The sequence below is a fragment of the Oryctolagus cuniculus genome, chromosome 9, assembly GCF_964237555.1.
Source record: "Oryctolagus cuniculus chromosome 9, mOryCun1.1, whole genome shotgun sequence".
In the NCBI taxonomy this organism is placed as follows: domain Eukaryota; kingdom Metazoa; phylum Chordata; class Mammalia; order Lagomorpha; family Leporidae; genus Oryctolagus; species Oryctolagus cuniculus.
This window is the reverse complement of record NC_091440.1, coordinates 70,754,583-70,782,357: the sequence shown is the minus strand read 5'-3', so window position 1 is coordinate 70,782,357 and position 27,775 is coordinate 70,754,583. Positions and strand designations below refer to the sequence as shown.

Genomic DNA, 27,775 nt, shown 5'->3' with positions numbered 1-27,775 from the left:
ATGTTTTATTTTCCAAATATGTTGAGAAGCCATTGGAGGGCTTTTTATAGAGGGTGACATCTGATTTCTCTAATTTTAAGAAAACATCTTTGTTGGTAATTTTACTTCATTTTAAGATGATAACTAGTTTTGCATATACTTTTCTAACCAGCTTATTTATGATATAGCTTAGGGGAATAGTATTGGTCATATGCTTAAATATTTGTTTATTAACATTTTGGAAAAATACTTAAATTATATGACATTAGATATCAACATTTATATATAATCTTCTAAGTGGTTTGTGTATAAAGATGGTCAGCCTTTTTGTGTATTGTTTTATGTATATGCTTAATTTAGGAGAAATTTAAAATCACTTTATTCAAGTAAGCATGGTTCCATATTTTAAATATTGTTTCAAATTAGTACATAATTTGTGGTGTACAAAGTGTATCTACAGTAAAGTTTCTCGTACCTTGTAAGGACTTGAATCTTGGCTGTACACTGTACTAAATTAGGGAAGTTAGTTAACCTCTTTGTGCCTTGGTTTTCTTGTTTGTAAAATGAGAGGAATAAGCTATATGATTATTACTATATTAATATGATAAAAAGCTTAGAACACTGCCAGGCATATATTGAGTAGTTGGTAGATATTGTTACAATTATGGTCATTATTTTATTTACAGGTAAGTTGTTAATGTGATACTTATTTTTTAAGTAATGCTTACTTATGAGGGTTTGAAGCACTATTGCTTAATGTTCTCTTTCTGAGTAGCCTCTAGCAAATCATGTTAAGTTGATATCAGTAATTTGATGTTAAATATAATAGTGTAACTTGTTTTCTGAAATAATTGGCTGTATTTATAAAGGAGTAGGACTTTATCTTGAGCTCATTACAAATGAGATTGTAAGATGTTAGGTTGAACGTTGAGTTTTAGCTCAGAAGGTTTTGAATGTTGGTCTGTATCAGTACTGTATAATAGAACTCTGATTTAAGTCCCGTAATAAAAAGTTTCATAGTAGCCATATTAAAAAGAAAGAAGTGAAGTTAATGTAATATGTTTTATTTAAATCAGTATATCCAAAATATATTTCAACATGGAATTATTTAAAAATTATTAATGGTATTTCACATTTTTTCATATGAGACCTACAAAATCAGGTGTATATTTTGTACTTACTGTATATCTCTTTTAAGACTAGTCATATTTCAAGTTCTCCGTTATCCAATCTGGCTAGTGTGTGTGGTATCAGATGGCAAAAAGTCTTGATGTTTTTGTTGAAAATTTTTGTTTCAAAGGTCTTTTTACTAATATCATTTAAAAAAATCAGTAACATTTTGTTTATAAACTAAAGATGTTATAGGTTAAAATATACTAAAGAGAAATTCATTTAAGAGGTAGTTCACAAGTACATAGGCCAAATAAAATTTAGAAAAGCACATGCTACTATCTTTATATCAAAATGTAACATTTTAAAAATATGCAATAATTGCTAGCAGACCAGATAAATGACTTTAAGCATCTTCTATGTGATTAGCATAAATCTTAGTGATTATACTTTTCCAATGCTGGATAAAGATTTTACAAGTATCATTACTGGATATTTTTGTGTGCGTATGTGTTTGTATGTGTCTGTCCATGCATGTGTGTGTGTTTTAAAGAAAAATTACATTGGAGAAAGCTGGATATAGTGTTACGTAAAAAATGTGATTTTTTTTTCCTTTTGGTGTGTTTAAATCAAAATTTTCTCTGTTCCATTTAGTGATAATTAGAAAAAAATTACATTATCTCACAAAAATAGGATTACTGATTGGTTGAAAATAACTAATTTTATTCCTTCATTCATAAGACAATACCCTTTCCCATTGAATTTTTGTTAATTGGTCATATACTGTCTGAAACCCCACCGTGGTTCTTTCTTGCTAAAGGTAGGAACTCTCACAACTAACTAGTTTTTTGTTGTTATTGTTATTTTTATCTCAGGCCGTTCATACTCTGTGTGTTCTCCAAGAATGCTTAATCAGTGTCTGGAGTCGTTGGTGCAGAAAGTGCAAAGTGGGGTGGTAATAAACTTTGAAAAAGCAGGACCAGATCCTTCCCCTGTAGAAGGTATTACTGAACTTTTCTTTTAGAAATTCTAACTTGATTTAAAAATTACTCAAGTAGAATTGAAAATTTGATTTTAAGATTGACAAGGCCAAATCATCAAGATGACAAAGCTGCTTTGGTAAGAGGGTTGATTAAATAAGAAAATCAAGGTTAACTGATGGTGGTTCAGTAGCATCACCTTTTTTTATTAACGATTGTTCAATCTAAAATTTTAGTAAGATCCAAAAACCTTTGTAAGCATTTATAGTTAAGCAATCTCATATTTTCCTTTAAGTATTGTAACTTCTCTCTAGTATACATGCTTTTCCCATGTGCCTTCATTATAAGACCATTTATTTAATTCCTTAGCTACCTTTGTTTCCGGAATCAAGCTGATCAGAACCAAGTGGGTTTTGTGGATGAGAAATAAGGAACTAGCCTCTGCCGTTAAGCTTGATTCTTTTAATCCAGTCAAGCCTCACCTAGCTTTATTTTTGGCTTATGTGATAGTGAACTGTTTATAATAACCCATGGGTACCAGGAGTTAGAGTAGCACCAGTGGACAGTTTACAACTGAGATCCTCTGCATTGTCTATAACTTCATTCAAGAATTAGAAGATTGTTAAGGACACCTGGCAGAGAGGATCTACTAGAGTGAGTAGTTAAGAGAAGAAAAAGAAGACGGAACGATGCATTCAAAAGCTGTATAGGGAAGGAGCAGGCGATAAGAATAGGTTGTATCACTGTGTCTGATTTAAAAAAAAAAAAAACAAACTTTAAAAAATCTTCTTTAAGAAATTGTTTAGAAATAGAATGCACTTATTTTAAAATTATTTTAACACCTGGTTTAGAGTTAGGCACTAAGTAAATAGTAAGAGACTTGTTCTCTTGCTAGAATTATTTTAGATTAAAGATGGGTGATTTGAATCTAGATTTGTGTAATATATTTTTTCTTTTAGTTATGAGGCTATAGTTAAGCAATGTTTACCTAGTATTTACCCTGTACTTGCACTGTTTTTATCAATGAGGGTGTGATGATGAAAGCAAATTGGATGCCTGCCCTTATTTCAGGGTAGGGGTGAAGAGTGGCATTCATTACACAAATATTCACCACCAAATAGATTTTATATGTTTTGACTGGGCAAGAAAAAGATGCTCTGGGACCTCCTTTTAAAGAGGTAAACTCAGAGTTGGGATTTACTATCTAGTGAATTATAATCTAAATGTTAAGCAGAGATAATAGTCTGCCATTTAAGAAAATTTAAGGAAAATATAGGAATGAAGAAGTATCAGGACATTTTTATTAAGTAATAATAAATATAATTTAACTTTACAGTTTTTTTCCCCAAATGATGTATGCTTTGTCTTAATTGCTTTGCTATAGATGGACAGCCAGATATATCAAGACCTTTTGGATCTCAACCTTGGCATAGCTGTCACAAACTCATATATGTCAGACCAAATCCTAAAACAGGGGTTCCTATAGGTCATTGGCCTGTTCCAGAATCTTTTTGGCCAGACCAGAATTCTCCCACACTAGTAAGTATGAGAGAAACTTATGACTATTTAATAGCATCCATATAGCTGCTTTTTTTTGTAATTTTTTTAAGTACTGTTGTCAAAAATGTGGTTCATTTACTAGAACTAGATAGATTTCACAGTGCTATGATAAACTGTTATGTGCTTTAATATACCATATTGTTCATTATGGAACAGCAAAAGAATGCTTTAGAATCTAGTATATGCTTATGTTTTTATTTTTGCCATCTGGATATGTAGCAAGATTTCGTCTTAGGACTGTAAACATGTAGCATGAGGATTTGTCTTTGGGACACAGTTTAAAGTTTACTACACTTGATCTTAGCCAAAAGGCCAAGAAGTGATGACCCAATTTAAATATAAATGAAAGCTTAGAAAATTATTCTGAGGGACAGTGTTGTGGCATAGCAAGTTAAGCTGCCACCCGTGACACTGGCATTCCATGTAGGTGCTGGTTTGAGTCCCAGCTGCATCCGATCCAGCTCCCTGCTAATACACTAGGGAAAGCAAGAGAAGATGGCTCAAGTCCTTGGGATCTTGCCACCCACATGGGAGACCCGGATGGCGTTCCAGGCTCCTGGCTTCTGCCTGGTCCAGCCCTGGCCATTGGGACCATCTGGGGGGTGAACCAGTGGATGGGAGATGTCTCACTCTCTCTGTTCCTCCCTCCCTCTTTATAGCTGTGCTTTTCAAATAAATAAATACATCTTTAAGAAAAATTATTTTGATAGCTTGCCTGCCATCTTTTAAGACTTATTCTTTTTTTATTTTTTCCTTTAAGATTTATTTATTTATTTATTTAATTTGAAAGGAGATAGATCTCCTATACACTGGCTCACTCCCCAAATGGCTGCAAAGGCCAGGGCTGGGCCAGGCTGAAGCCAGGAGCCAGATAATCTATCCAGGTCTCCCACATGGGTGGCAGGGGCCCAAGCACTTGGGCCTTCTTCCCCTGCTTTCCTGGGCACATTACTAGGGAGCTGGATTGGAAGAAGAGCAGCCCGGCGCAAACCAGTACTCACATGGGATGTTAGTATCACAGGCAGCAGCTTAACCCACTGTGCCATGATGCTAGCCCCAGGACGTGATCTAGTCTTAGAAATTCATGTTGACTTGTATGGTTTTGGTTATATTTAATGTTGCAATCTGGAAGTCTAAGCAGAAAAAAGATTTTCTGGTCTTGTTTATGTGAGTTGTTTTTAGGAACACTGAGGATTATTGACTGACCATGCTTATTAGTATTCATTATATGGTTCTTAATGGGGTCAATGTTTAAAAATATCTATTCAGTCTTGTCAGTGTAGTTTTTTCAGATTAGTTTTTTTCTCTAGTATCTGAGGACTTCAAGGGATATTTTGTGAGAGAGTATGACAGTGTTTCTTTTTGATATTCTTAAAAGATAAGAATTATATTTCAAAGATCATTAAGCAGTCTTTAATAATATTTCCTTCAACTATGAATTTAACTGAATCCTTTTTGAAACCTTTTGTACTTTAAAACTGTGTCATATTTTCCAGGTAATGTTTACTTTGAATCTATACAAAGTCTATGAAGTGATATTTCCTTTATTCATTAGGGATTTAATGAAGTTGTATATTGTGTGTAAGGTTTTACAGATTTCATTATCTTCTTTATTTTGTTTTTTCTGATTGAACCATTATACTTTCTTACTCTAGCCTTATAAAGAAGCTTTCAGTTCTTTGGTTATTTTATTTTCTCTTTTGGAACATTTTCAACACATATAAAACAAATACTATCCATATTTGTATTTCTATTTCTTTAATGGAAAGAAATCCAAAATCAGAATTAAAAGCCGTATCTATTAATATTGCTCTAGTAGTCTTGCACATGGTTAAAAGCGATAGAGGATGGGTAAAATTTCAATTGGAGCAGGAATAGTTTGAGAAAAACATCTCAGTAGGAAAGAACAAGATTTATTTAGAGGAATGATAAGGATCTGAGTATGGAAGGCTTGTAACATCCATGTAGGACATTGAGAATACTATTGAGTAAACTAGATTGCCTGTGACTTTAAATGCAAAGTTAAAGAATATGAGGTTTTTTTTTTTCTAGTGAGGTTTCAAAAATAATTGAAGATGTTTTTAACAGACTGTCATTTTTGGAAAATTAATTTGTTGATTGTTACATGCAGCAAGATTAAATGGAATTGGAAGGCAGGTTGTTTTATTTAGAGGGCTATGGATAATGTAAGAGATGAGTTAAGATGATAGGAGAGAGGCTCATAAGAGATAATACTGGAAAGATGACAGAATTTAGTAACTGGTAGATATTAGAAGAGATGAAATTTTTATAATATTTTAAACAAGAAGTATGACTACTGAAATTAAGTGCGATTTCCTAGAAACTTATTGATTTTGAATCACATGACATGTTAAATATGTTTTTGGTTAATTCTATTATTTAAGCCTCAGTTTTCCATTTGCTAAATGGAGATAATAGATCCTATCTCAGGGTTGTTTGGGGATTTTTTAAAAGTGTGTTTCGTGGACTGGTAGAAAAAGCTGTGTGTCAGATAGCAACGAGGTTCAGGGACACCAGATGAATAAAACATAGTGCTTATTCTCTTGAGCCTTACCATTCCATGGGCAGGTCAGACATGCACATCACAGAGAACAGTGTGCCAGCTGTATTAGTGGAATGGAGCTGAGGCAGAGGAGGTAGGGCCTGTCTACCTGATGTATTTGTCCTACAAGGTAGGAAGGGCTGCCTCTAGAGCCTTGTACTTGTCAACTCATTCTTCAAAACTAAGGTTGTTTGCAATATGCAAGGGAGAAAATACAGGGTTGACACATGGGACATGGATGATGACCTATTTGGGCATGTGATTGGCATGGCTGGAACACAGGATCTGTATGATGTGGTAGTAGAAAGACAGTGACCAGATCATCAAATACTTTTTTTTCCTAAGATTTATTTATTTATTTGAAAGTCAAAGTTACAGAGGTGGGGCAGGGAGAGAGATCTTCCATCTGCTGGTTCACTCATCAAATGGCTGCAAAGATCAAGCCTGGGCCAGGCTGAAGCCAGGAACCAGGAGCTTCATCTGGGTCTCTCACGTGGATGCAGGGACCCTTGGGCCATCCCCCACTGCTTTTCCCAGGACATTAGCAGGAAGCTGAATTGGAAGTGAAGAAGCTGGGACACAAACCAGTGCCTATATGGGATGCCAGCATTGCAGCTGGCAGCTATACCCACTAAGCCACAACACCAGTGCCTAAAATACTTTTTAAAATGTTTATTTTTTATTGACATATAACATTTCTGCATATTTTTAGGGTACAACGTGATATTTTAACATGTATGCAATGTGCAATGATTAAATCAGGACAATTAAAGTTTGTGTTCGCTTAAACATTTATCATTTCTTTTTAATATTGGGAACCTACAAACTCCTTGTAGTTCTTTATAAAGTAATATCATCAAAGATCTTTATAAGTGATGGGAAAATCAACCATCTTTCCCCTGCTCTCACACCACAACAATCAACACAGAAGACTCTTTGACCTCTAAAGGTATAGAGCTTGCTGCCTACTAACAGGCAAGCTGGTCAGTGCTGTAGCAGCAGATACCACCTGGGGGAGTTCCTCTAACTGAATTTTGTTCTATCGACCTGGAGGTAGTGTCAGATCCCAAAGGTTAAGGACTCAGATCCAAAGACTGCCTTTCCCCTTCACCTGTGCCCCTGACCAACTAACTGTAATTCAGGGTTTCCACAGCTCCTCAGGTTGGATTAATTTGCTTGAGCTGCTCACAGAACTCAGGAAACAGGTGGGTTTACTGGCCCGTTATAAGAATGGTACAAAGGATACAGATGCAGAGGTGCACAGGGTGAGATCTGGGGTAGGGGTCACAGAACTTCCAGGTCCTCTTTGGGTGCACCACCTTCCAGGAACCTCCACACGTTCAGCTCTGTGGAAGCTGATCAACCCTACCCTTTGGTTTTTCGTGGAGACATAGGCGTCATTGCTGATATGCCAGGCAGGGAGGTGGTGGGTGCCCAGCCAGGCCTGTGTGTGCAGATTCTCCCGCATTCCTCTCTGTTAAGGGTGGCGCAGGAGCCTTCTGCAGCAAGGAGGGGCTTAAGATTGCTCTCCTGGGTTTCTATATCCTACTATGGGGAGAGAATTAAGAGCCAGGAGCAGTGGATGAAACCAAAAAAATATGTATCAATTTCACAGTGATGTTAAAAGAGTCTGGGCTTATTTTTAGGTGATTGGCTACTACTTTAAAAAAAAAAAAGATTTATTTATTTATTTGAAAGGCAAGAATACAGAAAGAGAAGAGAGAGAGAAAGAGAGAGAGAGAGAGATCGAGATCTTCCATCTGCTGGTTTACTCCCCAAATGGCCACAATGGTCGGGGCTAGGCCAGGCCAATGCCAGGAGCCAGGAGCTTTTTCCAGGTCTCCCATATGTGTTCAGGGGTCCATTGTATTGAACATATTGAACACCTGCCATGTTTATGTGTTTTGGTGAGTGCCTTAGGATTTGCAATATCATTTTAGCTAGGTCTTTGTGACTAGATAAACAGGAAATACTAAGGATAACATCTAGATTTATAGAACAAGTTTTGTGGTTTGGGGGAGAAATAACTAGTTGGACATAATGTAGGGACCTGTAGAAGATTTGGGTTAGGTAGTTGGATACGGAAGAGAATGAGAGAGATCTGGTCCTAACAGATTTGAGAGCTACCAGGGTGACCAATGGAATCCTTAATTGCTTGGAAATTCCAGATTACTTCCCTACAGCTCACATTTTCATCACAGTTGGTGACAATTTTAGGAAAGAGACAATTAAGGGATATATGAGAAAGTAATACACCTGTTTAAAAAGTTGTATTTCTTAGGGAATGTTTGTCCTAGTGGTTAGGATACTAGTTAAGGGCCAGTGCTGCGGCTCACTAGGCTAATCCTCCGCCTACAGCGCCGGCACCCTGGGTTCTAGTCCCAGTCGGGGTGCTGGATTCTGTCCCAGCTCTCTGCTGTGGATTGGGAAGGCAGTGGAGGATGGCCCAGGTCCTTGGGCCCTGCACCCGCATGGGAGACCAGGAGGAAGCACCTGGCTCCTGGCTTCGGATCGGTGCAATGTGCCAGCCGCAATGCGCTGGCTGCAGCGGCCACTTCGGGGGTGAACCATTAGAAAAAGGAAGACCTTTCTCTATGTCTCTCTCTCTCACTGTTTAACTTTGCCTGTAAAAAAAAAAAAAAAAAAAAAAAAAAAAAAAAAAGATGCTAGTTAAGACACCCCCACCACATATTGGAGTGCCTGGCTTTCATTCCCAGTTCTGCTCCTGATTCCTGCTTCTGCTAATTTAGACCCTGTGAGGCAGCAATGAGGACTCCAGTGATTGAGTTCCTGCTACTGACTTGGGAGACCTGGATTGAATTACATAACTGGGGGCCACTATGGGTATTTGGGGGAGTGAACCAGTGGATAGCTCTGTCTCTGTCTCTCAGCTTCTCAAATAAGTAAAAAAGAATATTAACAAGTTATGTTTCTAATTCTTCTAGAATAGGAGTCAAAATAAGGTGTTATGTGTACAACAGAAATAACCAAAGCAATTCATTGGAAAAGGGAGAAAAACATTAGAACTTCTATTTTCCTCTTTTGTAATATTATTTTGATATTCTTTATTATATACATATATGCTATATATGTATATATATATTTAAATTTGAGAGGTAGAGCCATGACAGAGAGAGGGAGAGATAAAGGTTCTTCATCTGCTGGTTCACTCCCCAGATGGTCACAATGGCCGGAGCTGGGCTGATCTGAAGCCAGGATCCAGGAGTTTCTTCTGGGTCTCCCACATGGGTGCAGAGCCCAAGCTCCTGAGCTGTCCTCTGCCACCCTCCCAGGCCACAAGCAGTGAGCTGGATCAGGAGAGAAGCGGGTGAGACACAAACCAGTGCCCACATGAGATGCTGGCACTGCAAGCGGAGGCCCAGCCCACTGTGCCACAGTGCTGGCCCCTGTATACATATATTAGTAATTTATAAGTAATTTAAAAATAAATGAAGTTCTGACTTGTATTCAAAAACTCCCTGCAGTATATGATTAGTTTGGAACTCACATGTAAATAAATTATTGCAAATGAGAACTTGGCGCTTTTTATATATTATTTCTTGGGTGTAAAAATTAATGGATGCTCATTTAATTAAAAAGTTTTCATTTAACTTCTGATAAGTTGGATTTTAATCCCTAAAAGTTTCACTTTATATAGATTTTTAAGTGTTTTGTCTTTTTTGGGTATGTATTATTCAATTTAAACATTTCATTTTCAAGTATTTTCTTTTAGCATAATAATTGCTTTTAATTATAAATCAAACTCACTAGCAAAACTGAGGAACTAAGTAAATTTTCATAGTGAGGTATACTTAAAATGAATTTTCTTCTGGTATTTTGAGTAACTAGTAATAGTAAGACTTTTCTCTCTAGCCACCTCGTACATCTCATCCTGTAGTGAAGTTTTCTTGCACAGACTGTGAACCAATGGTTATTGATAAACTGCCTTTTGACAAATACGAGTTGGAACCTTCACCACTGACTCAGTTTATCCTGGAAAGGAAATCTCCTCAAACATGTTGGCAGGTGAGCTGAACAACTGTAGTGATTTTAAAATTTAAATGACTTAATGTAACTTTTGAAGAAAAAAATGAAAATTAAAGTTTAAAAACTATGAAATTTTTTGAATTTAAAGAATCATTTCTTCAAAGGTCAGTAAATGTGATGTTTTAACCATTTGTTTTTAACAGGTATATGTGAGCAATAGTGCAAAATATAGCGAACTTGGTCATCCTTTTGGTTACTTGAAAGCCAGTACAGCACTGAATTGTGTCAATTTATTTGTGATGCCTTACAATTATCCAGTCCTTCTTCCCCTCTTAGGTAAGTCATTTTTATCATGTTCTCTGTGGCTTAGCATATGAAAATTTTCCTAACCATGAACTTTAGGAACATCTCTTTGTAATTCTTATCTTCTCAAAATTACTGAAAATGTTTTTAGTATTTTAAAATATTAAATGTCTTTAAGGAAATTTTTTTAAAGATTTATTCATTTATTTGAGAGGCAGAGTCACAGACAGAGGAGGAAGAGACAGAGAGAGAAGTTTTCCTTCCACTGGGTCACTCTCCAAATGACTGCAGCTGCCGGAGTTGTGTGATCCGAAGCTTCCGGGTCTCCCATGTGGGTACAGGGGCCCAAGCACTTGGGCCATCTTCACTGCTTTTCCTGGTTATTATCTGGGAGCTAGATCAGAATTGGAGGAATCCCATATGGGATGCTGGCACTGCAGGCAGAGGTTCAACCTACTACGCCACAGTGCCAACCCCTTTAAGGACATTTTTATAGAAGTTGTTCATGTTTGTGGTAATTAAAATTTAGTGTTGAAATGGCTCTGAGTCTATAATAAAGATAGTATATTTAAAACTTTTAATTTTTCTGCAAGTTGGGTATCTTACATGGTTAGAATTGATATTATAAGGGAACTTCAAAAAATTCATAAAAAGGGGCCAGCGCTGTGGCATAGCAGGTAAAGCTGCCACCTGCAGTGCTGGCATCCCATATGGCCATTTCCATGGCCATAGCAGAGAGCTGGATTGGAAGTGGAGCAGCAGAACTCGAACCAGTGCCCACATGGGATGCCAGCACTGCGGATGGCGGCTTTACCTGTTACACCACAGCGCCGGCCACTTGGCTGCTCTACTTCTGATCCAGCTCTCTGTTATGGCTGGGAAAGCAGTAGAAGATGGCCTGAGTCCTTGGGCCCCTGCACCCACGTGGGAGACCCAGAAGAAGCTCCAGGATCCTGGCTTCAGATCGACGTAATTCCGGCTTTTGCGGTCATTTGGGGAGAGAACCAGCAGATCTAAGACCTCTTTCTCTGTCTCTCTCTGCCTCTGCCTTTCAAATAAATATATAAATCTTTTTTAAAAAAGTTTTTGAAAAAATGGAATTTAAGTAAGTTATTTTGATGCAAAACATTTTTGAAACCTATCCATAAAAGTGGTCTTAAGAAATTCATGAAAAATGTATATTATGAAAAAAACTATGTGTAAACTTCAGGTTTTTTGCACCAAAATAAATTTACCTTTTAATTCTATTTCCTATAAACTTTTTGAAGTACCTTCTTACACCCTTTCTTTTTGGTAAATAAGACATTTTGTGGAAGCATACTGTAAGATCTGAGTGGATTTTCTTATAATTTATCTAAACACTTTAATTTTAATTGGCAAATTTTTTTTTGAAAATGGAATTTGTTATAAAACACTGTGATAAAAATCTAAAGTTGGTTTCTAGGTATCTTTTGGGTATGAGTTTTTGAAAAGTATGATCGAGAAAACTTCTTTCCCTCCATGAAATCACATCTGATTTTTAAGTTATAGCCAGAATGTTAGTAGGTGTGTTTCAACATTGTACGTAATTTCTGTCCTCAAATCTTTTTTTCTTTTTTTTTTTTTTTTCCCCCGAACATTGGACCTCAAATCTATTTTGTTGTCAGGGCTGCAGACAGGGTGTGGATTTTACTTACTTATTTCCTGATTCTTCTGTAATTGCATATAATTTTCATTTTTAAAATGATGTTACAAATAGAAAATGCAAAAACCAGAAATTTTCCTGCTTTTAATTTTGTTAAAAACATGTATCTAATGTTATTGTGTCACAAATAACAAAGCAGACTTTGAAAAGAAAATTTCTTGGACTTGATTTTTATTTGCAGAAATGATGAGTGGTGATAGTTTGTTTATGTTTTGTATTTATAGATGACTTGTTTAAAGTGCATAAAGCAAAACCAACATTGAAATGGAGACAGTCATTTGAAAATTATTTGAAGACAATGCCTCCCTACTATCTTGGGGTAAGGTTATTATTGTTAAAAGGAGAACTTGTTTTAAATTTTGTATTCATAGCTTAGGTATAACAAATTGTTGTAGATTAAACAGCAGGATAATTGTGTACAAATGGCCAATATAGATGTAATGTTAAAGGTTTCTGAGATTTATAGAACAATGCTGAGGATCATGATCATGAGAATATTTATATACTACTTATTCCAGGCTGGGTGCTCTCTGGAGTACTGTTCATGTGTTAATATCTAATTCATACAATCTCCATATGAGGTGGAATTGTTTGTCATTCTTATTTTATAGATGAAGAAGCTAAGGCATTAAGGTGTTGAGCAATTTATCCAAGGTTACATGACTAATAAATGGATGGATAAGGGGAATTGGAATTCAGTCTGACTTTAGAATTTAGGTTTTTAACCTTGTTATTGCAGTTTTTGTTTTTTTCAAGGTTTTTGTTGTTGTTGTTGTTTTAAGATTTATTGTTTATTTGAAAGGCAGAATGAGAGAGAGGGAGGGATGGAGAGAAAGGGAGACAGTTGTCTCCCATCTGCTTGTTCTCAGAGCTCTGTCTGTCTCAAGTACGTGGTCCATCTTCTGCTGCCCTCCTAGCACATCAGCAAGAAGCTGAATTATAGAAGTAGAGTAGCCAGGACTGAGAACAGCTCTGTAATGTGGGATGCCCGTGTCGCAGGCAGCAGCTTAGCTCACTGCACAACACTGACCCCCTGTTGCAGAGTTTTTTTTATTTTAATTTTTTTTAAGTTTTATTTATTTATTTGAAAGTCAGAATTACACATAGAGAGAGAGAGAGAGAGGTCTTCCATCTGATGGTTCACTCCCCAGTTGGCTGCAATGGCCAGAGCTGCACCCATCAGAAGCCAGGAGTCAGGAGCTTCTTCCGGGTCTCTCACATGGGTGCAGGGGCCCATAGCAGAGAGCTGGATCGGAAGTGGAGCAGCCGGGTCTCAAACTGGCGCCCATATGGGCGTTAACCCACTGCGCCATAGCGCTGGCCCCCATTTGCAGTTTTATGATTATTTCTCCTTATGGGTACAAAATGGTTTATGTTGCATAAATTCCCAAATCTCCAGGAACACCTTTTTAAGTGGACAAGTATTTATTCTTAGAAACTAGTGTATCACTGTAGGTAAGACCAATAACATATTTTAATAAATACACTGATTTATTTAGCTTGCAAAAAGTAACCATTTTTTATGAAGACTTATTTATTTTTGAAAGATTAACAGAAAGATGCATAGAGAGAGAGAGGTCTTCCTCTCTTGTTCATTCCCCACATGACTGCAGTGGCCACTGCTGGGTCAGGATCTTCTTCCAGTCTCCCACATGGGTAGCAGGGACCCATACACTTGGACCATCTTCTGCTTTTCTAGGCACATTAGCAGAGAGCTGCATCAGAGCAGAGCAGCTGGGACTCGAAGCGGCACCCATATGGGATGTGATAACTTTACCTGCTGCATCTCAGCAATGGCCCCCAAAAGTTCTTATAAAGGTCTATGCTGAAACTACTTTAACACATTACTTCTGTTTTTGACACAGAACTATTACAGCATTTGGCTATAACTAATCTTTCTAAATGATTCCTAATTTAATTTGAAGATTAATTTCTTGAGCTTTGAAAATCACAGTAATGTTATAGTTCGAAGAGATAAGTTATGTTGAATGTCTAGGCCACAATACTTGGCACGTAATGGAACAAAAAGGAAGAAACATCTGGAATATGACTGGTACATGTGTTGACTCATTTCCATTTCATTAAACCCTGAAGACTCATCCAAAGTTACATAGGTGTTAAGTAACAGATCAGGTCTTTGATTCCAGTTCGACAGTAGTGCTCATATACTTTCTAGAATGTCAGTGGTGATTTCTCTCTGACTCTGTCCCATTCATCTATGTTAGGTGCTCCTGCTGATTGTATTTTTCACTGCACAAAGTAGTTCTCGGTCAATCTCTTTATAGTTGTAAGTTTTTTCACTATACCACATCCATTACAAATATTAGACCAGTTTTTCTTCCTACTTATTTTTTCTTGAGATTTTCTTTGTTTTTTTTCAGCTCAACTAATAACAGTAATGATTAATATATATTGAGTGCTTATTGTATGTCAGGTGCTTTTATAAGTGCTTTTCATGTATTTACTTATTTAATATCATGATAATCCTACAAGGGTAGGTACTATTGTTACTTCCACTATACAAATGAGAAATCAGTCACAGAGAGGCTCTATAAGCTGGTTCCAAATAATATGGCTTCTGAGTGAGTCAGACCCAGCCAGTTACCCAAGTAGAAATCATATTTTCCTGAGTCCTTTTTACTTGCCTCTTGAGTTATATTAAATCTACCTTATAATGTATCTCCTGTCCATTTCATCTCAACTGAATTCTATCTCCCAATAGTACAAGAAATGTAGCACTTCATCCTTCTTGCTGGGGGAATTATTTATTTATTTATTTTTAAGATTTATTTTTTTATTTGAAAGTTACACACAGAGAGAGGAGAGGCAGAGAGAGAGGTCTTCCATCTGCTGGCTTACTCCCCCATTGGCCACAATGGCTAGACCTGCGCCAATCTGAAGCCAAGAGCTTCCCCTGGGTCTTACCGCATGGGTGTAGGGGCCCAACGACTTGGGCCATCTTCCACTGCTTTCCCAGGCCATAGAAGAGGGCTGGATCAGAAGTGGAGCAGCTGAGACTCAAACCGGAGCCCATGTGGGATGCTGGCACTGCAGGTGGTAGCTTTACCCACTATGCTATAATACTGGTCCCAAATTATTTATTCTTATGCCTTCCAATCCTTCTTAACTGTTTCAAAGTGCTTTTCACAACACTGACATTTTATTGAAATATAAATATGATTATATTACTTACCTATTGAGAAAAAGGGGGAAATTTTTTGGAGAAATTTTTAAAATGAACTTTATACGTAGAACCATACATTTTTAAGCTTAATGTTGAATAATGTTTTGTTTTTTTCCTGTAGCCTTTGAAGAAAGCCGTTAGAATGATGGGAGCACCTAATCTGATAGCAGACAGTATGGAATATGGACTTAGTTACAGTGTCATTTCATACCTCAAGAAGTTGAGTCAACAGGTACTGTCAAGAAATTTAATGAGCTTTTAGGTTTTTCATGATATTGGCTAAGATAGTCAATAGGCAGAAACTATTGATGATTCTAATGGAATTCCATTTTTTTAACATTGCATTTTAAAGCCCCTATGTGTCACATAGTAATATAATTCTGTCTTAGGTCTTTGATGTGCTGTGCTTTCGAATGTTGATTTTAAGGTTTTATAATTCCAATTTATGAAAATGGCTTCATTAATGTGACAGACTTCCTGTATGTGAGCATTGTTTTCTTTTGAGAAATTCATATTAGAAAGCTGCTTTTACAACATGTAGATTTTTCTTGAAAATGAGAATCTCTTTTCAAATGTTTCTAGAAACACTGAATTTTGTTATTCTGGCTATAAATCACATTAACAGATCCTATGATAGTCAAGCAGTATATAGTTTAACTGACTGCCAGTTTATTAATGTTCTGTGAAATATATTACTTTTCTAGTATTTCTGACATCTGTACCTTATTTGCTAATCAGGAATGCAGTTTGGGAAGAGTCAAAATACTGCTCTTTATTTTCCACTGAAAAACTGCATCATCATTTGCTGTATCTTTGATAGTTTATGTGCTAATACAGTGTCTTTAGGTAAATGTTGATGCGATTGTTGTTGTAATCTCCTATAACCCCTCAATTGGGAATATCCATTTTTACGTAGGGCACATTTACATTTCATGGTTTAAGTGTGGTAGGGATTAAAAGATAAAATAACTAATTGAAATTGTGCTTGTTTGTCCTGCTCCGACTTAGAATTGTAATGATTTGAAACCATAAGACCTCATTGTTTAGTTTACTCAGTAGTTGACATAAGCTCTACTACTTGAGTTTCAAATTTCTTATTAGATACTTTTGAATATATAATAAAAACTTATAGAAGACTGTAACTATTAGTATCTGATTTATCAAGTTAGATTATGTCAAAATAACTGTTGTTTATTTTTTACTTTAGGCCAAAATAGAATCTGATCGAGTCATTGGATCTGTAGGCAAAAAAGTAGTACAGGAAACTGGTATTAAAGTCAGAAGTCGATCACATGGTTTATCAATGGCATATAGGAAAGATTTTCAACAACTGCTCCAGGGAATTTCAGAGGATGTCCCTCACAGACTGCTAGATCTTAACATGAAGGAATACACTGGGTTCCAAGTTGCTTTGCTAAATAAGGTACTAGTCAAATAAAATTTGCAGTACTTTATGTTGTGTTATATTGTTGAATAAATCAGATTTTCTGTACATTGTAAGAGGAAATCTTTATGATGTTGCCTTAACAGAGGTTCTAAAATACAGTACAAAAAGCATGAGACAAAAAAGTTGATAAATTGAGCTTCATTAAGATAAAAAATAATTGTGCTCTTCAAAGAAACTTTTTTTTAGGATTTTATTTATTTATTTATTTATTTGAGAGATAGGGTTACAGAGAAAAGGAGAGCCAGAGAGAAGGTCTTCATCCACCGGTTCACTCCCCAAATGGCTGCAACCACTGGAACTAGGCTGATCTGAAGCCAGGAGCCAGGAGCTTCTTCTGGGTTTCCCACTTGAGTGCAGGAGCCTGAGCACTTGGGCCATCATCTACTGCTTTCCCAGGCCATAAGCAAAGAGCTGGCTCTGAAGAGGAGCAGCTGGGACACAAACCGGCATCCGTGGCATCCGTATGGGATGCCAGCAGGTGCCTCAGGCAGAGGTTTAGCATAGTATGCCACAGTGCCAACCCCTAAAAGAAACTTTAAAAATGAACAACCAAGCTTCAGGCTGGAACACAAGCACATATCCCTAAAGGACTTGTATCAACATGTATAAATAACAAATCTGTGCAACTCTAGATAATATAGAAAGACAAACTCCCTAATAAATATGGGCCAAATTTTGAATTTGGACAGTTCACCGAAGATATACAAGTAAAAACAGGCACACATGAGATGCTCAAATTTATTAGCTATTAGGGAAATACAGATTAAGAACACAGTGAGATACTACTTTATACCTTGTAGGATGACTAAAATGTGTGACTGAAGAGTGTCAGGTGTTGGTGAGGATGTGGAGAACTAAAACACTACTGCCTGATGGGACATAGTTTGCAGTTTCTTAAGAAGTTAAACATATATTGAGTATGCAAATGCTACTGTAGATTATTCTGTAATAATTCTACAACAATGGTGCTGTGTATCCTTACAATAAATTATTCTGAAATAATAAAAAGAGCACACTACTGGTAGATAAACAACATGCTTGAATCTCAGATTAAAACATAATACTTAATAGAAGAAGCCTGATATGAAAAGCTAGATATTGCAAGACTCCATTTATAAAATGGAATGCAGAAAGAGATCAGTGATGGCTGGGGATAAGAATAGAGAATGGCTACAACTGAGTACCGGAGACTTTCTGGAATGGTGGAAGTGTTCTAATACTGAATTGTGGTGATGGTTTCATGACTAAATTTGCCAATACTCATCCAACTGTATACTTCAAATAAGTAGTTATATGGTATATACATTATATATCAAAGCTATTTTACAAAACTATCAATCTTCAAAATTTGGAGATTGGTATAATAAAAATTTAATAGATTTTTGATGTGCATTTGAGATTATATGAGTATAGTTGTGCTCATTACCATATTTTCCATCCTTTGGCCCTAAATTAGTACACTAAGATAATACCATGTGTCATCATTATTATTATTTTTAGTTAATTTGTTAATCCACCTATCTTATTTCTAAATTCATACTGCAGTCTAGAGATTTTAGTATCTTTTAACTCTGAATTGAAAATAAACTTTGTCCTTGAATGTTTTTCAATAGGATTTGAAGCCTCAGACATTTAGAAATGCTTATGACATCCCAAGACGTAATCTTTTGGATCACTTGACAAGAATGCGATCTAATCTTTTGAAGAGCACCCGTAAATTTCTTAAAGGACAGGATGAAGGTTAGATCATGGTTTTAATATTAGTATTTTTTATAGTTCTTTTCTTTATAATTTAAGAAAATTTAGTATGGATTTTAAAGGTATTTTAAAATTTAGCATGGATTTTAAAGTATTTTAAAGGATTATTACACTAGTGTTACATTCCCATTGTAAATTTAAACAAATGAAATCAAATGTAAATGATCCCTGATACTCTCCTTTCCTTCTGATTGTCACTGTTACCCCAGTCTGCTTCCCAGAAATAATAGTTTTGTTAACAGTTTAGTTTAGCTTTCATCACACTTACCTACATGCAAGCCCATACAATCATTTTCTCTTCTTTTTTTTTTTTTTTAAGATTTATTTGTTTACCTGAAAGGCAGAATTACAGAGAGGCAGAGGCAGAGAGAGAGAGAGAGGTCTTCCATGCACTGGTTCACTCCCCAAATGGCCACAATGGCCAGAACTGAGCCAATCTGAAGCCAGGAGCCAGGAGCTTCTCCTGGGTGTCCCATGCAGGTGCAGGGGCACAGGGTCTTAGGCCATCTTCTGCTGCTTTCCCAGGCCATAGCAGAGAGCTGGATTGGAAGTGGAGCAGCCAGGACTTGAACCGGCTCACATATAGGATACTGGCACTGCAGGCAGCAGCTTTACCTGCTACACCACAGCATAGTGTAACTTTATGACCAATACATGGCATGTTTTGCTATTTCTTTCTACTGTGTTAATGGCATCTACTGAAAATCAAATCAGATGGGAATTTACCCCTTGCCATCTCTGATTTAAGTAATCTAAGTACAGCTTTATATAAATGGGTTATTTATATGACTTCCATTTTCTACTGTACTACACTTTATACTTTTCTGCAAATTCTATAATCAAGTTTTATTTATTTGGAACCGGGTAGAGTAGAAAAGCTATACCTTTTGTGGCAAATTCATACTTGTTTCTTATTCTGTGCACTGAGATTAGCTACAGTGTTTTTGCTTTGATAGAAATGAAATTAGTATTTTAAATTTTATTTTAAAAATCTCAAGGACTGTGTTACAATATTTATAATTGCACCAAACTAAAATAAATGGTCAGGGTGAATACTCTCTAGAATAACATTAGGTAGCATTTGTGTATATGATAACTGGGTGGAATATAGTTTTAGTGAGGTTAACTTCTATTGTATTGTGTTTGAAAAGATCAAGTGCACAGTGTTCCTATAGCACAAATGGGAAATTACCAGGAATACCTCAAGCAAGTACCTTCTCCGCTACGAGAACTTGATCCCGATCAACCTCGAAGGTTGCATACATTTGGCAACCCATTTAAGCTGGATAAAAAGGTAATTTTAAAGTGTTCCCTTATATAGTTTGTTTGAGTATGCATTGTTGATTTAACAGTTCCTAATTTAACTAAAGTCTATTTTCCTGATAGGTTGTCTAACAAACTGAGTCAGTATAGTTAGAATAGTTGGTTGTTTTAAACTTATTTATTTGAAAGGCAGAAAGAGACACACAGTTAGACAGAGTGATCTCCCATCCACTGCTCACTCTGAAGCTGGGAGCTGGGAACTCAATCCAGGTCTCCCTTGTGGGTAGCAAGGACCCACCTGTTTGAGCCATCAGCTGCTGCCTCCCTGGGTATGCATTAGGAAGCTGGAATTGGGGACTGAGCTGTGTCTCCAGGCTGGGACTCCACTATGGAAGGCAGGCATTCCAAGTGGCATTTAAAAAAAAAAAAAAAAGACATTTTTTTTTATTCATTTGAAAGAAACAGAAATCTTCCATCTGCTGTTTAACTTCCCAAATGGCTACAATAGCTAGGTATGGCCCAGGCTAAAACCAGGAGCCAGGAACTCCATTCTGGTCTCCCACATGGGTAACAGGGGTCTAAGTACTTGGTCCATTATCCATTATAGGTCGACAGGGAGCTGCATTGGAAGTGGAGCACTCAGGACTTGAACTGGCTCTCCAGTATGAGATGCAAACATACCAAGTAGTAGCTCGAGCTGTTGCACTACAAATCTAAACTCTCAAGTGGTGTTTTAACCACTACACGAGATACCCACCCCAGAATTGGAGTTGGGGTTAGTTATACCATTTAAAAATTGTATATAAATTCATGAAAATTGTATTCTTTTGTTAGAAATAGATCAGAAAGGTGATTACCTAAGGAGTTGAGGAGGAGGAAGGATGGGGAAAAGGATGTTAATCAAAGGGTACAGTTTCCATTTGATTGGTGTAATGTATGTACTATACTGTATGATGACCATAGTTAATAATAATCTGTTGTATGCTTAAGATTGCTAAAACAGTAGGTTCTTAACATTGTTACCAGGCCAAAAAAAAAAAAAAATTCTCAATTGATGAGATGATAGATTTCTAGTTCGATTGAATCTTTCTACTATATATATGTGTCTGTGTGTGTGTGAGAGAGGTCTATATATATGTGTGTGTGATAGAGAGAGATCAAAATACTACATTGTAACCAGTAAGCATGCACAATTTGCCAATTAAAAAGACAAAAGAGACAAAATTTTAAAATAACAGTTGTATGTAAACTCAAAATTATGTATGTATGTTTTTTAGGGTATGATGATAGATGAAGCAGATGAATTTGTGGCTGGACCTCAAAATAAACATAAGCGACCTGGAGAACCAAATATGCAAGGGATCCCTAAAAGACGTCGGTGTATGTCTCCCCTCCTGCGAGGCAGACAACAGAATCCTGTAGTGAACAATCATATTGGAGGAAAAGGACCACCTGTACCTGTGACTCAAGCACAGCCAGATCTTATTAAACCCCTTCCTCTTCATAAAAGTACGATTTTCTTTTTTAACATTATTTGATGCTGTTTGGGTTCCTCTTTAGGGAAGAGATTTTTGCTATAGATTATAGAAAAAAGTTAATAGAATATCTAAAGAAGATGTTTGCTCTAAATTAGCTTGTAATAACTTGTATGTGTTTTTTGTGACCATTTGTTGAATATTTCAATAATTCATAATGCTTTATTAGCTGTCATTCTCCAAAATATTTGTGATTCTTGAGCTTTTCAAAATAGTAGTTTTGAAAGGATTATCAGTGCTGGCAGATAATTCAATTTCAGTTTATTTCAGAAACAAATAAGTATTTAGGCTACTTTGGACAATGCTAGGCATTGTACGGCAGTGAACAAGACAGTAGTGATCTTTGCCCTCGTTTATGGTGAGCAAAGGGAGAAAGCCATTGAATAGATAATTAGAAGTGTTATAAATGTTAGGAAAGAGAAGCTAAGTATACTGTGGAAACATTTGACAGGAAGATTTAACTTCGTCAATGGGGTCACAGCACTTTTCCTGAGGAAGTCATATTTAAACTGACACTTGAAGGACGAATGGGAATTAAATAAAGCTGTGCATTTGCCTATGCTAGAGCAGTAATGTAAGACAAGTAATTCGGACAGTTAATAAAAAGAGGGGCATTCAGGGAACTAAAAGAATTCCAGTACAGCAAGGATGTTGACCGTGAGGTACATGAATACTGAAAGATAGATAAAAAGCCAGATAATACAGGGCCTTGGACGCTGCTGTGAAGATTCTCTTCTTTATTCCAAGGACACTTAGCATCCAGTGAAAGATTTTGAGAGATGGTGACTTGATCTGACTACATTTTTATAATACTGAGCTGACTGTAACGTGTGGATTGTTAGGATGGAGGAAAAATGAATTTAGAGATTCCTTAATGAATGAGTAGATTTATTAATTGAAGGTAGTCATCATTCCTGACTTAAAATATCTTAAAGAAGAGAAACCGGATATTGTAAACTTCCTGGTGGACTTATATGATACTGCCTCTAAAGGAGTCTTGCCCAAATAAAAAGGGAAGAAAAAGGAATGTTGGTGTGATCAGGTTCTAGACCTAACTAGCAATTCATAGAAAATAGAGAGGACAGAGAAACGTGTTAAATAAAAAAACAGGAATATAGTTAGCAAAATGTAGACTCTAGAAAATGCTACAGAATCAAGTGTCTGTTGTTCTCCCCTTCCCTGTATGAAACACACATAGTAAAAAGAGAGAAGTACAGAGGGATCTCACAAATGGAGAGGTTGGTAAGAGGCATATAAGCCAGGTGCAGTGTAACAGGCTTGATTGGATCCAGAATCAAATAAAAATCAAGCTTTTCCACCAAAAAAAAATATATAGAAGGTAATTGGAGAATGTAGACTGAATATTTGTGATGTTATTAAATAATTGCTGTGTATGCACAGTAACTAGTTAGAAAACCCAGGGAAGAGACGATTGTGATCTGGCTGCAGTGAGATTGCGAAAAGTTTGTATTTGAGAAATAGTTGGATGTATCAGCAAAGGACTTAGTGACAAGGGAGGAGTCGGGCATCTGTTCTGAAACACTGGGGGAGCTGAAAGAAGACATGGTGATCATCGAGTTTAGTATAGAAATGCATATTGGGTAGCATAATTGAGATACTAAGTTAGAAGATGAATATTTGAATTTGGGACTCAGGAGAAGGCTGGGCAAGAGGCGTAGATATGGGAGGTTAACCATCCCCTGGAGTGAATTGTCTCACCAGGCAAGAAACAGAGGGAAAGAAGGTCAGAACGGAACCTTGAAAGTGCAAACATTAAGATTAGAAAACAGAAAAGGAGATTGAGAAGGAAAAATCCATGAAATAAGAATATAGGGAAGAATTTAATGTCATGGAAGCTAAAGGGATATAGACTTGAGTGGCTGAGAGTCAACTGCTTAAAAAAACAGATCAGTTGAGAGGAGTAGAAGGACTCTTGGTCTTTGGCTGTCTTAGCTGGAGCGATTTCTTTTTTGTAAAGGGAGCAGAACCCTAAAAATGTGGATTAGAGGAGTAAGTTGAGAAAATGGAGATTATAAGTGTAAACCACCAGTTTATGAAGGTTAGCTATAAAAGGTAGGTGTGAAACGAATTGTAGTTGGAGGTCTTGTTGGGGTGAAAATGATGGTTTTGCTTTTTTTTTTTTTTAAGATTTATTTATTTATTTGAAAGTCAGAGTTATACAGAGAGAAGGAGAGGCAGAGAGAGAGAGAGAGAGAGGTCTTCCATCTGTTGGTTCACTCCCCAGTTGGCCGCAATGGCCGGAGCTGCGCCAATCCAAAGCCAGGAGCCAGGAGCTTCTTCCGCGTCTCCTACACAGGTGCAGGGGCCCAATGACTTGGGTCATCTTCTACTGCTTTCCTAGGCCATAGCAGAGAGCTGGATTGGAAATGGAGCAGCCAGGTCTTGAACCGGCACCAATATGGGATGCCAGCACTGCAGGCGGCGGCTTTACTTGCTACGCCACAGCGCCGGCTCTGGTTTTGCTTTGTTTTTTTTAACATCAAAGAAACTTGGATGTGTTTAAATTCTGGTGTGATAGTACCAGTAGAGGGAGAAGTTGGAGATAAAATGAGAAAAGGCATGATGAGCACCAAAGCATTGAGTAGGCAAAAGAGCCATAAATCAGACCACAGTTGAAAGACTGCTGCTTCCATTGCCTGGCATGGGTATGGGTACAAGTTTAGTAGGGGGAATAGAGGAAGTTCCTGGACTACAACTTTGCTTTGCTTTTCTTCTCTGATATAGAAGATAAACTGCTGAGAGGGAAAGGGAGTCAAAGTGAAAGTCAGATTTGAAGCGGATGGTGGAAGTTTGAATAATCTTTGCAGAAGGGGAAGAAAAGATTGCTGGTCAGTGCCGAGCACTTGCAGACTGATAGTGACTGTGACCACTCTGGAGCAGGGTCCTGTTTCTCCGTCAGTGCTTACCATTCCTGAATGCAGGTTGGAAGGAGGTACATAATGAGTCATGAAGCTTGAGGTTTTGCCTAGCATGTGTCCTAGGAGGACTATGGAACAAGAGAAGTAAAGACATTGATAATAGTGATGTATCATGAGAGATAGGCCTGGCTGGTAAGCCACTGTCTAGAACAGCTCTAATTAAAAGGAGGGAGAAAGTAGAGGAGTGGCTGAGCTAGAGAACCGTAGCCAGGGCCCTTCAAAGATGAGGGCTGTGCTCCTGCATCCCTGAATGTGAATTGGTTGGGTGGGGAGGCAGCTCTTTGGAGTTAAGAAATTGGGGGGCCGGCACTGGCTCACTTGGCTAATCCTCCGCTTGCGGTGCTGGCACCCCGGGTTCTAGTCCCAGTTGGGGCGCCGGATTCTGTCCCGGTTGCCACTCTTCCAGTCCAGCTCTCTGCTGTGGCCAGGGAGGGCAGTGGAGGATGGCCTACGTCCTTGGGCCCTGCACCCACATGGGAGACCAGGAGGAAGCACATGGCTTCAGATCAGCACAGCGTCGGCTGTAGTGGCCATTTGGGGGGTGAACCAACGGAAGGAAGACCTTTCTCTCTGTCTCTCTCTCTCACTAACTCTGCCTGTCAAAAAAAAAAAAAAAAAAAAAATCAGGGAATGGGAGGCCAGATTCTTGGCATGTGATCTGCTTAGACACTGGTCACCACAGCACTTCTCACACTTTAATGTTCATGTGAACCATCTGGGGGTCTAGTTAAATTGCAGGTGCTTGTTCCTTCAGTCTGAGATGGCGCTCAGTGCCAATGCTGCTTGTCTATAGACCACACTTTGAGTAGTAAGGATCTGTTGTCAGGAGGGACTTGGGGATAAGAAGAAGGCTGTGAACCAGATGCCAAAGACATCACTGGCTCCAAGAATGTGCCCTGAAGTTATAGGGTAGTAATGAGGAGAGAGAGGATGAGTGGCATCATTGAGCCTCAAAGGAGCAAGAATTTTTACATGAGTGCCCGAAGAAATCTTGAAAGGACATGGGGAGGCAAAAGAATCTGTGACCCCATGTGGAGATTTTAAGCACGTGAAGAGTGTGTGAGGGAGAGCAGTTTTTACTGCTGGTCTGAAAAGGAGTGCAGTTTCTTTACAGGAGCACTGAGTCTCAAAGTGTAAAATATTGTAGAGAATATCCAGTAAAGAGGAGTTAGTCAGGCACAAAATTGGATTTAGGTGTTCAGGGGATTGTGGGGCTGAGTACAGGGAAGTGTGAGTAAACCAGGAATTGACATTTGGAGATAGTGTAAGGAGGACAGCAGAGACGAATTCAGCTTTGGTCCTTGAGGACTTGGAATTCAGCTGCTTTTCTGGGGACCAAGTATAATAACCTGGTGTTAACTGGTAACTTTGCAAGTGTGTGGGTGCAATGGTCTAATGAAGTAGACAGCAAGTGGCTCTGCACTGTTCAATTCTTGAGGACTGGCTGGCTGGTCAGAAGGAATGGTATACTGAGAAACGTGACCTGTTCGGTAGTATGTTCTCTGCAAAGTTGGGAAGAGCGAAAACCGTTCAATGTTTTACTTTTGCCTCTAACTGGTAACAGATGTAATAGATCATCAGAATGAGCTGAAGCTCTCTAAGATAAAGATGACCATGATAATTTACATCACATGTATTTACTGAAGTGTTAAAAATCTTCTTCAGGGCTGGCGCTGCGGCTCACTAGGCTAATCTTCCGCCTTGTGGTGCCGGCACACCGGGTTCTAGTCCCGGTCGGGGCCCCGGATTCTGTCCCGGTTGCCCCTCTTCCAGGCCAGCTCTCTGCTGTGGCCCGGGAGTGCAGTGGAGGATGGCCCAAGTGCTTGGGCCCTGCACCCCCTGGGAAACCAGGAGAAGCACCTGGCTCCTGCCATTGGATCAGTGTGGTGCGCTGGCTGCGGCGGCCATTGGAGGGTGAACCAATGGCAAAAGGAAGACCTTTCTCTCTGTCTCTCTCTCTCACTGTCCACTCTGCCTGTCAAAAAAAATAAAAAAAATTTAAAAAAAATCTTCTTCAATAAAACTGTCGAATAAAACAGAGGACTAAAATCTAGTTAGAATTGGCTTTTTGATTTGTTTTTTTTTTCTAAGAAAAGTGTACAGATTTAGTGAATATTGTGAATGTTGCACATTGAAGTCCACCATATCTTTGACAAAGCTTCAGAACCAGATCTCATCATTTGTTAATTTACCTTAGTCAAAGATAGAAGTTGTGATTGACTTTCTTTACCATGTGCTTTCAAATTGGCTCTCAGCATTTTTCTCCTTTGTTTTTAGTTTCAGAAACCACTAATGATTCAACAATAGATGATGTGATTGAAAATCATGTTGCAGACCAACTTTCATCAGATGTTACACCAAATGCTATGGATACTGAATTTTCAACATCATCTTCTCCAGCCAATTTACTGGAACGACCAACCAATCATACAGAGGCTCTTGGTCATGATCATTTAGGAACTAATGACCTCAGTGTTGGTGGATTTTTAGAAAATCATGAGGAACCAAGAGATAAAGAACAGTGTGCTGAGGAGAACATACCAGCATCTTCACTCAACAAAGGAAAGAAATTGATGCATTGCAGAAGCCATGAAGAGGTCAACACTGAACTAAAAGCACAAATAATGAAAGAGATCCGAAAACCAGGAAGAAGTATGTATAATTGGCCAAACCTCAGATTTGATTTCTATATGTGCTCAGAAAACAGATTGAATTACTGAAAGCATACACCATGGTCTTGAGCAGTATTTAAACCATTTAAGATTGATTCTTTGTTCATTCGGCAAACACTTACTATCTGCAATGTCCAGGGTACTACATATGATAGAAGTTAATGTCATGGAAGCTAAAGGATTATGGAATTGAGTGAGTTAGGATTAGTAAGAACTGAGAGCTGAAGAAAACTATAGATGGGTTGTGTGTGGGGTTCCTACCATGACAGGAACCCATAGTATTTTAACCTGCCAACCCCAAAAATTATAGTATTAAATGACTTCATGTCTATATTGTTTACAGAATGTACGTTGTGTTTCAGATTTAAACTATGATAGTGACCAACAATATCCTTAAGCCAAAAAGCTAAATTATATTAGTACAGAAGTACTTCATGGTAATCAAATTCGATATTATTTGGATTCATTCAGAAGATGTTAATAGATCACTTGCTCTGATAGTGCAAAAATGACCTGTAGTGGTCCAGAAGTGGGTAAGACTCAGAGAACTTGGCATTTAGGAGTGTATAAGTCCTTGGCAGGGTTGTGTGTGAAAACCTGAAACTGAAGTAGCGTTCTTATACTGTTTGGGGTTTTTGTTTCTGAAAAGGCCACTTGCCTTTTTCTTGTCAGTGGTACTACCAAAAAAGCCGTGTAACTCATTCTTCTAAGCTTTATGTTTGATACCTTCATGGGAACTTTTACCCAAAAAAGCATTGCTTAACAAGTTGTTTTATCTTTGTTGACACATACTTTTCTCACAAGTCTATGT

General features: G+C 37.7%; 1 protein-coding gene across 5 annotated transcripts in view; it reads left to right on the top strand.

The window, feature by feature from the left end:
* The window catches only part of INTS6 (integrator complex subunit 6), a 104,952-nt gene that overhangs the window by 61,566 nt on the left and 15,611 nt on the right, over positions 1-27,775 (top strand). For 4 of the 5 annotated variants that reach the window (XM_051832218.2, XM_051832219.2, XM_051832220.2 and 1 more), the window contains 11 exons: positions 1,965-2,090; positions 3,454-3,608; positions 10,066-10,218; positions 10,383-10,515; positions 12,391-12,485; positions 15,472-15,582; positions 16,558-16,773; positions 18,411-18,537; positions 19,707-19,849; positions 21,096-21,327; positions 26,570-26,944. In XM_051832218.2, coding sequence (XP_051688178.2) covers positions 1,965-2,090; positions 3,454-3,608; positions 10,066-10,218; positions 10,383-10,515; positions 12,391-12,485; positions 15,472-15,582; positions 16,558-16,773; positions 18,411-18,537; positions 19,707-19,849; positions 21,096-21,327; positions 26,570-26,944 — 1,866 coding nt within the window. Of the gene's footprint in view, positions 1-1,964; positions 2,091-3,453; positions 3,609-10,065; positions 10,219-10,382; positions 10,516-12,390; positions 12,486-15,471; positions 15,583-16,557; positions 16,774-18,410; positions 18,538-19,706; positions 19,850-21,095; positions 21,328-24,098; positions 24,242-26,569; positions 26,945-27,775 lie in introns of those variants that run through there. The other variant, XM_051832222.2, reaches the window with a different exon arrangement.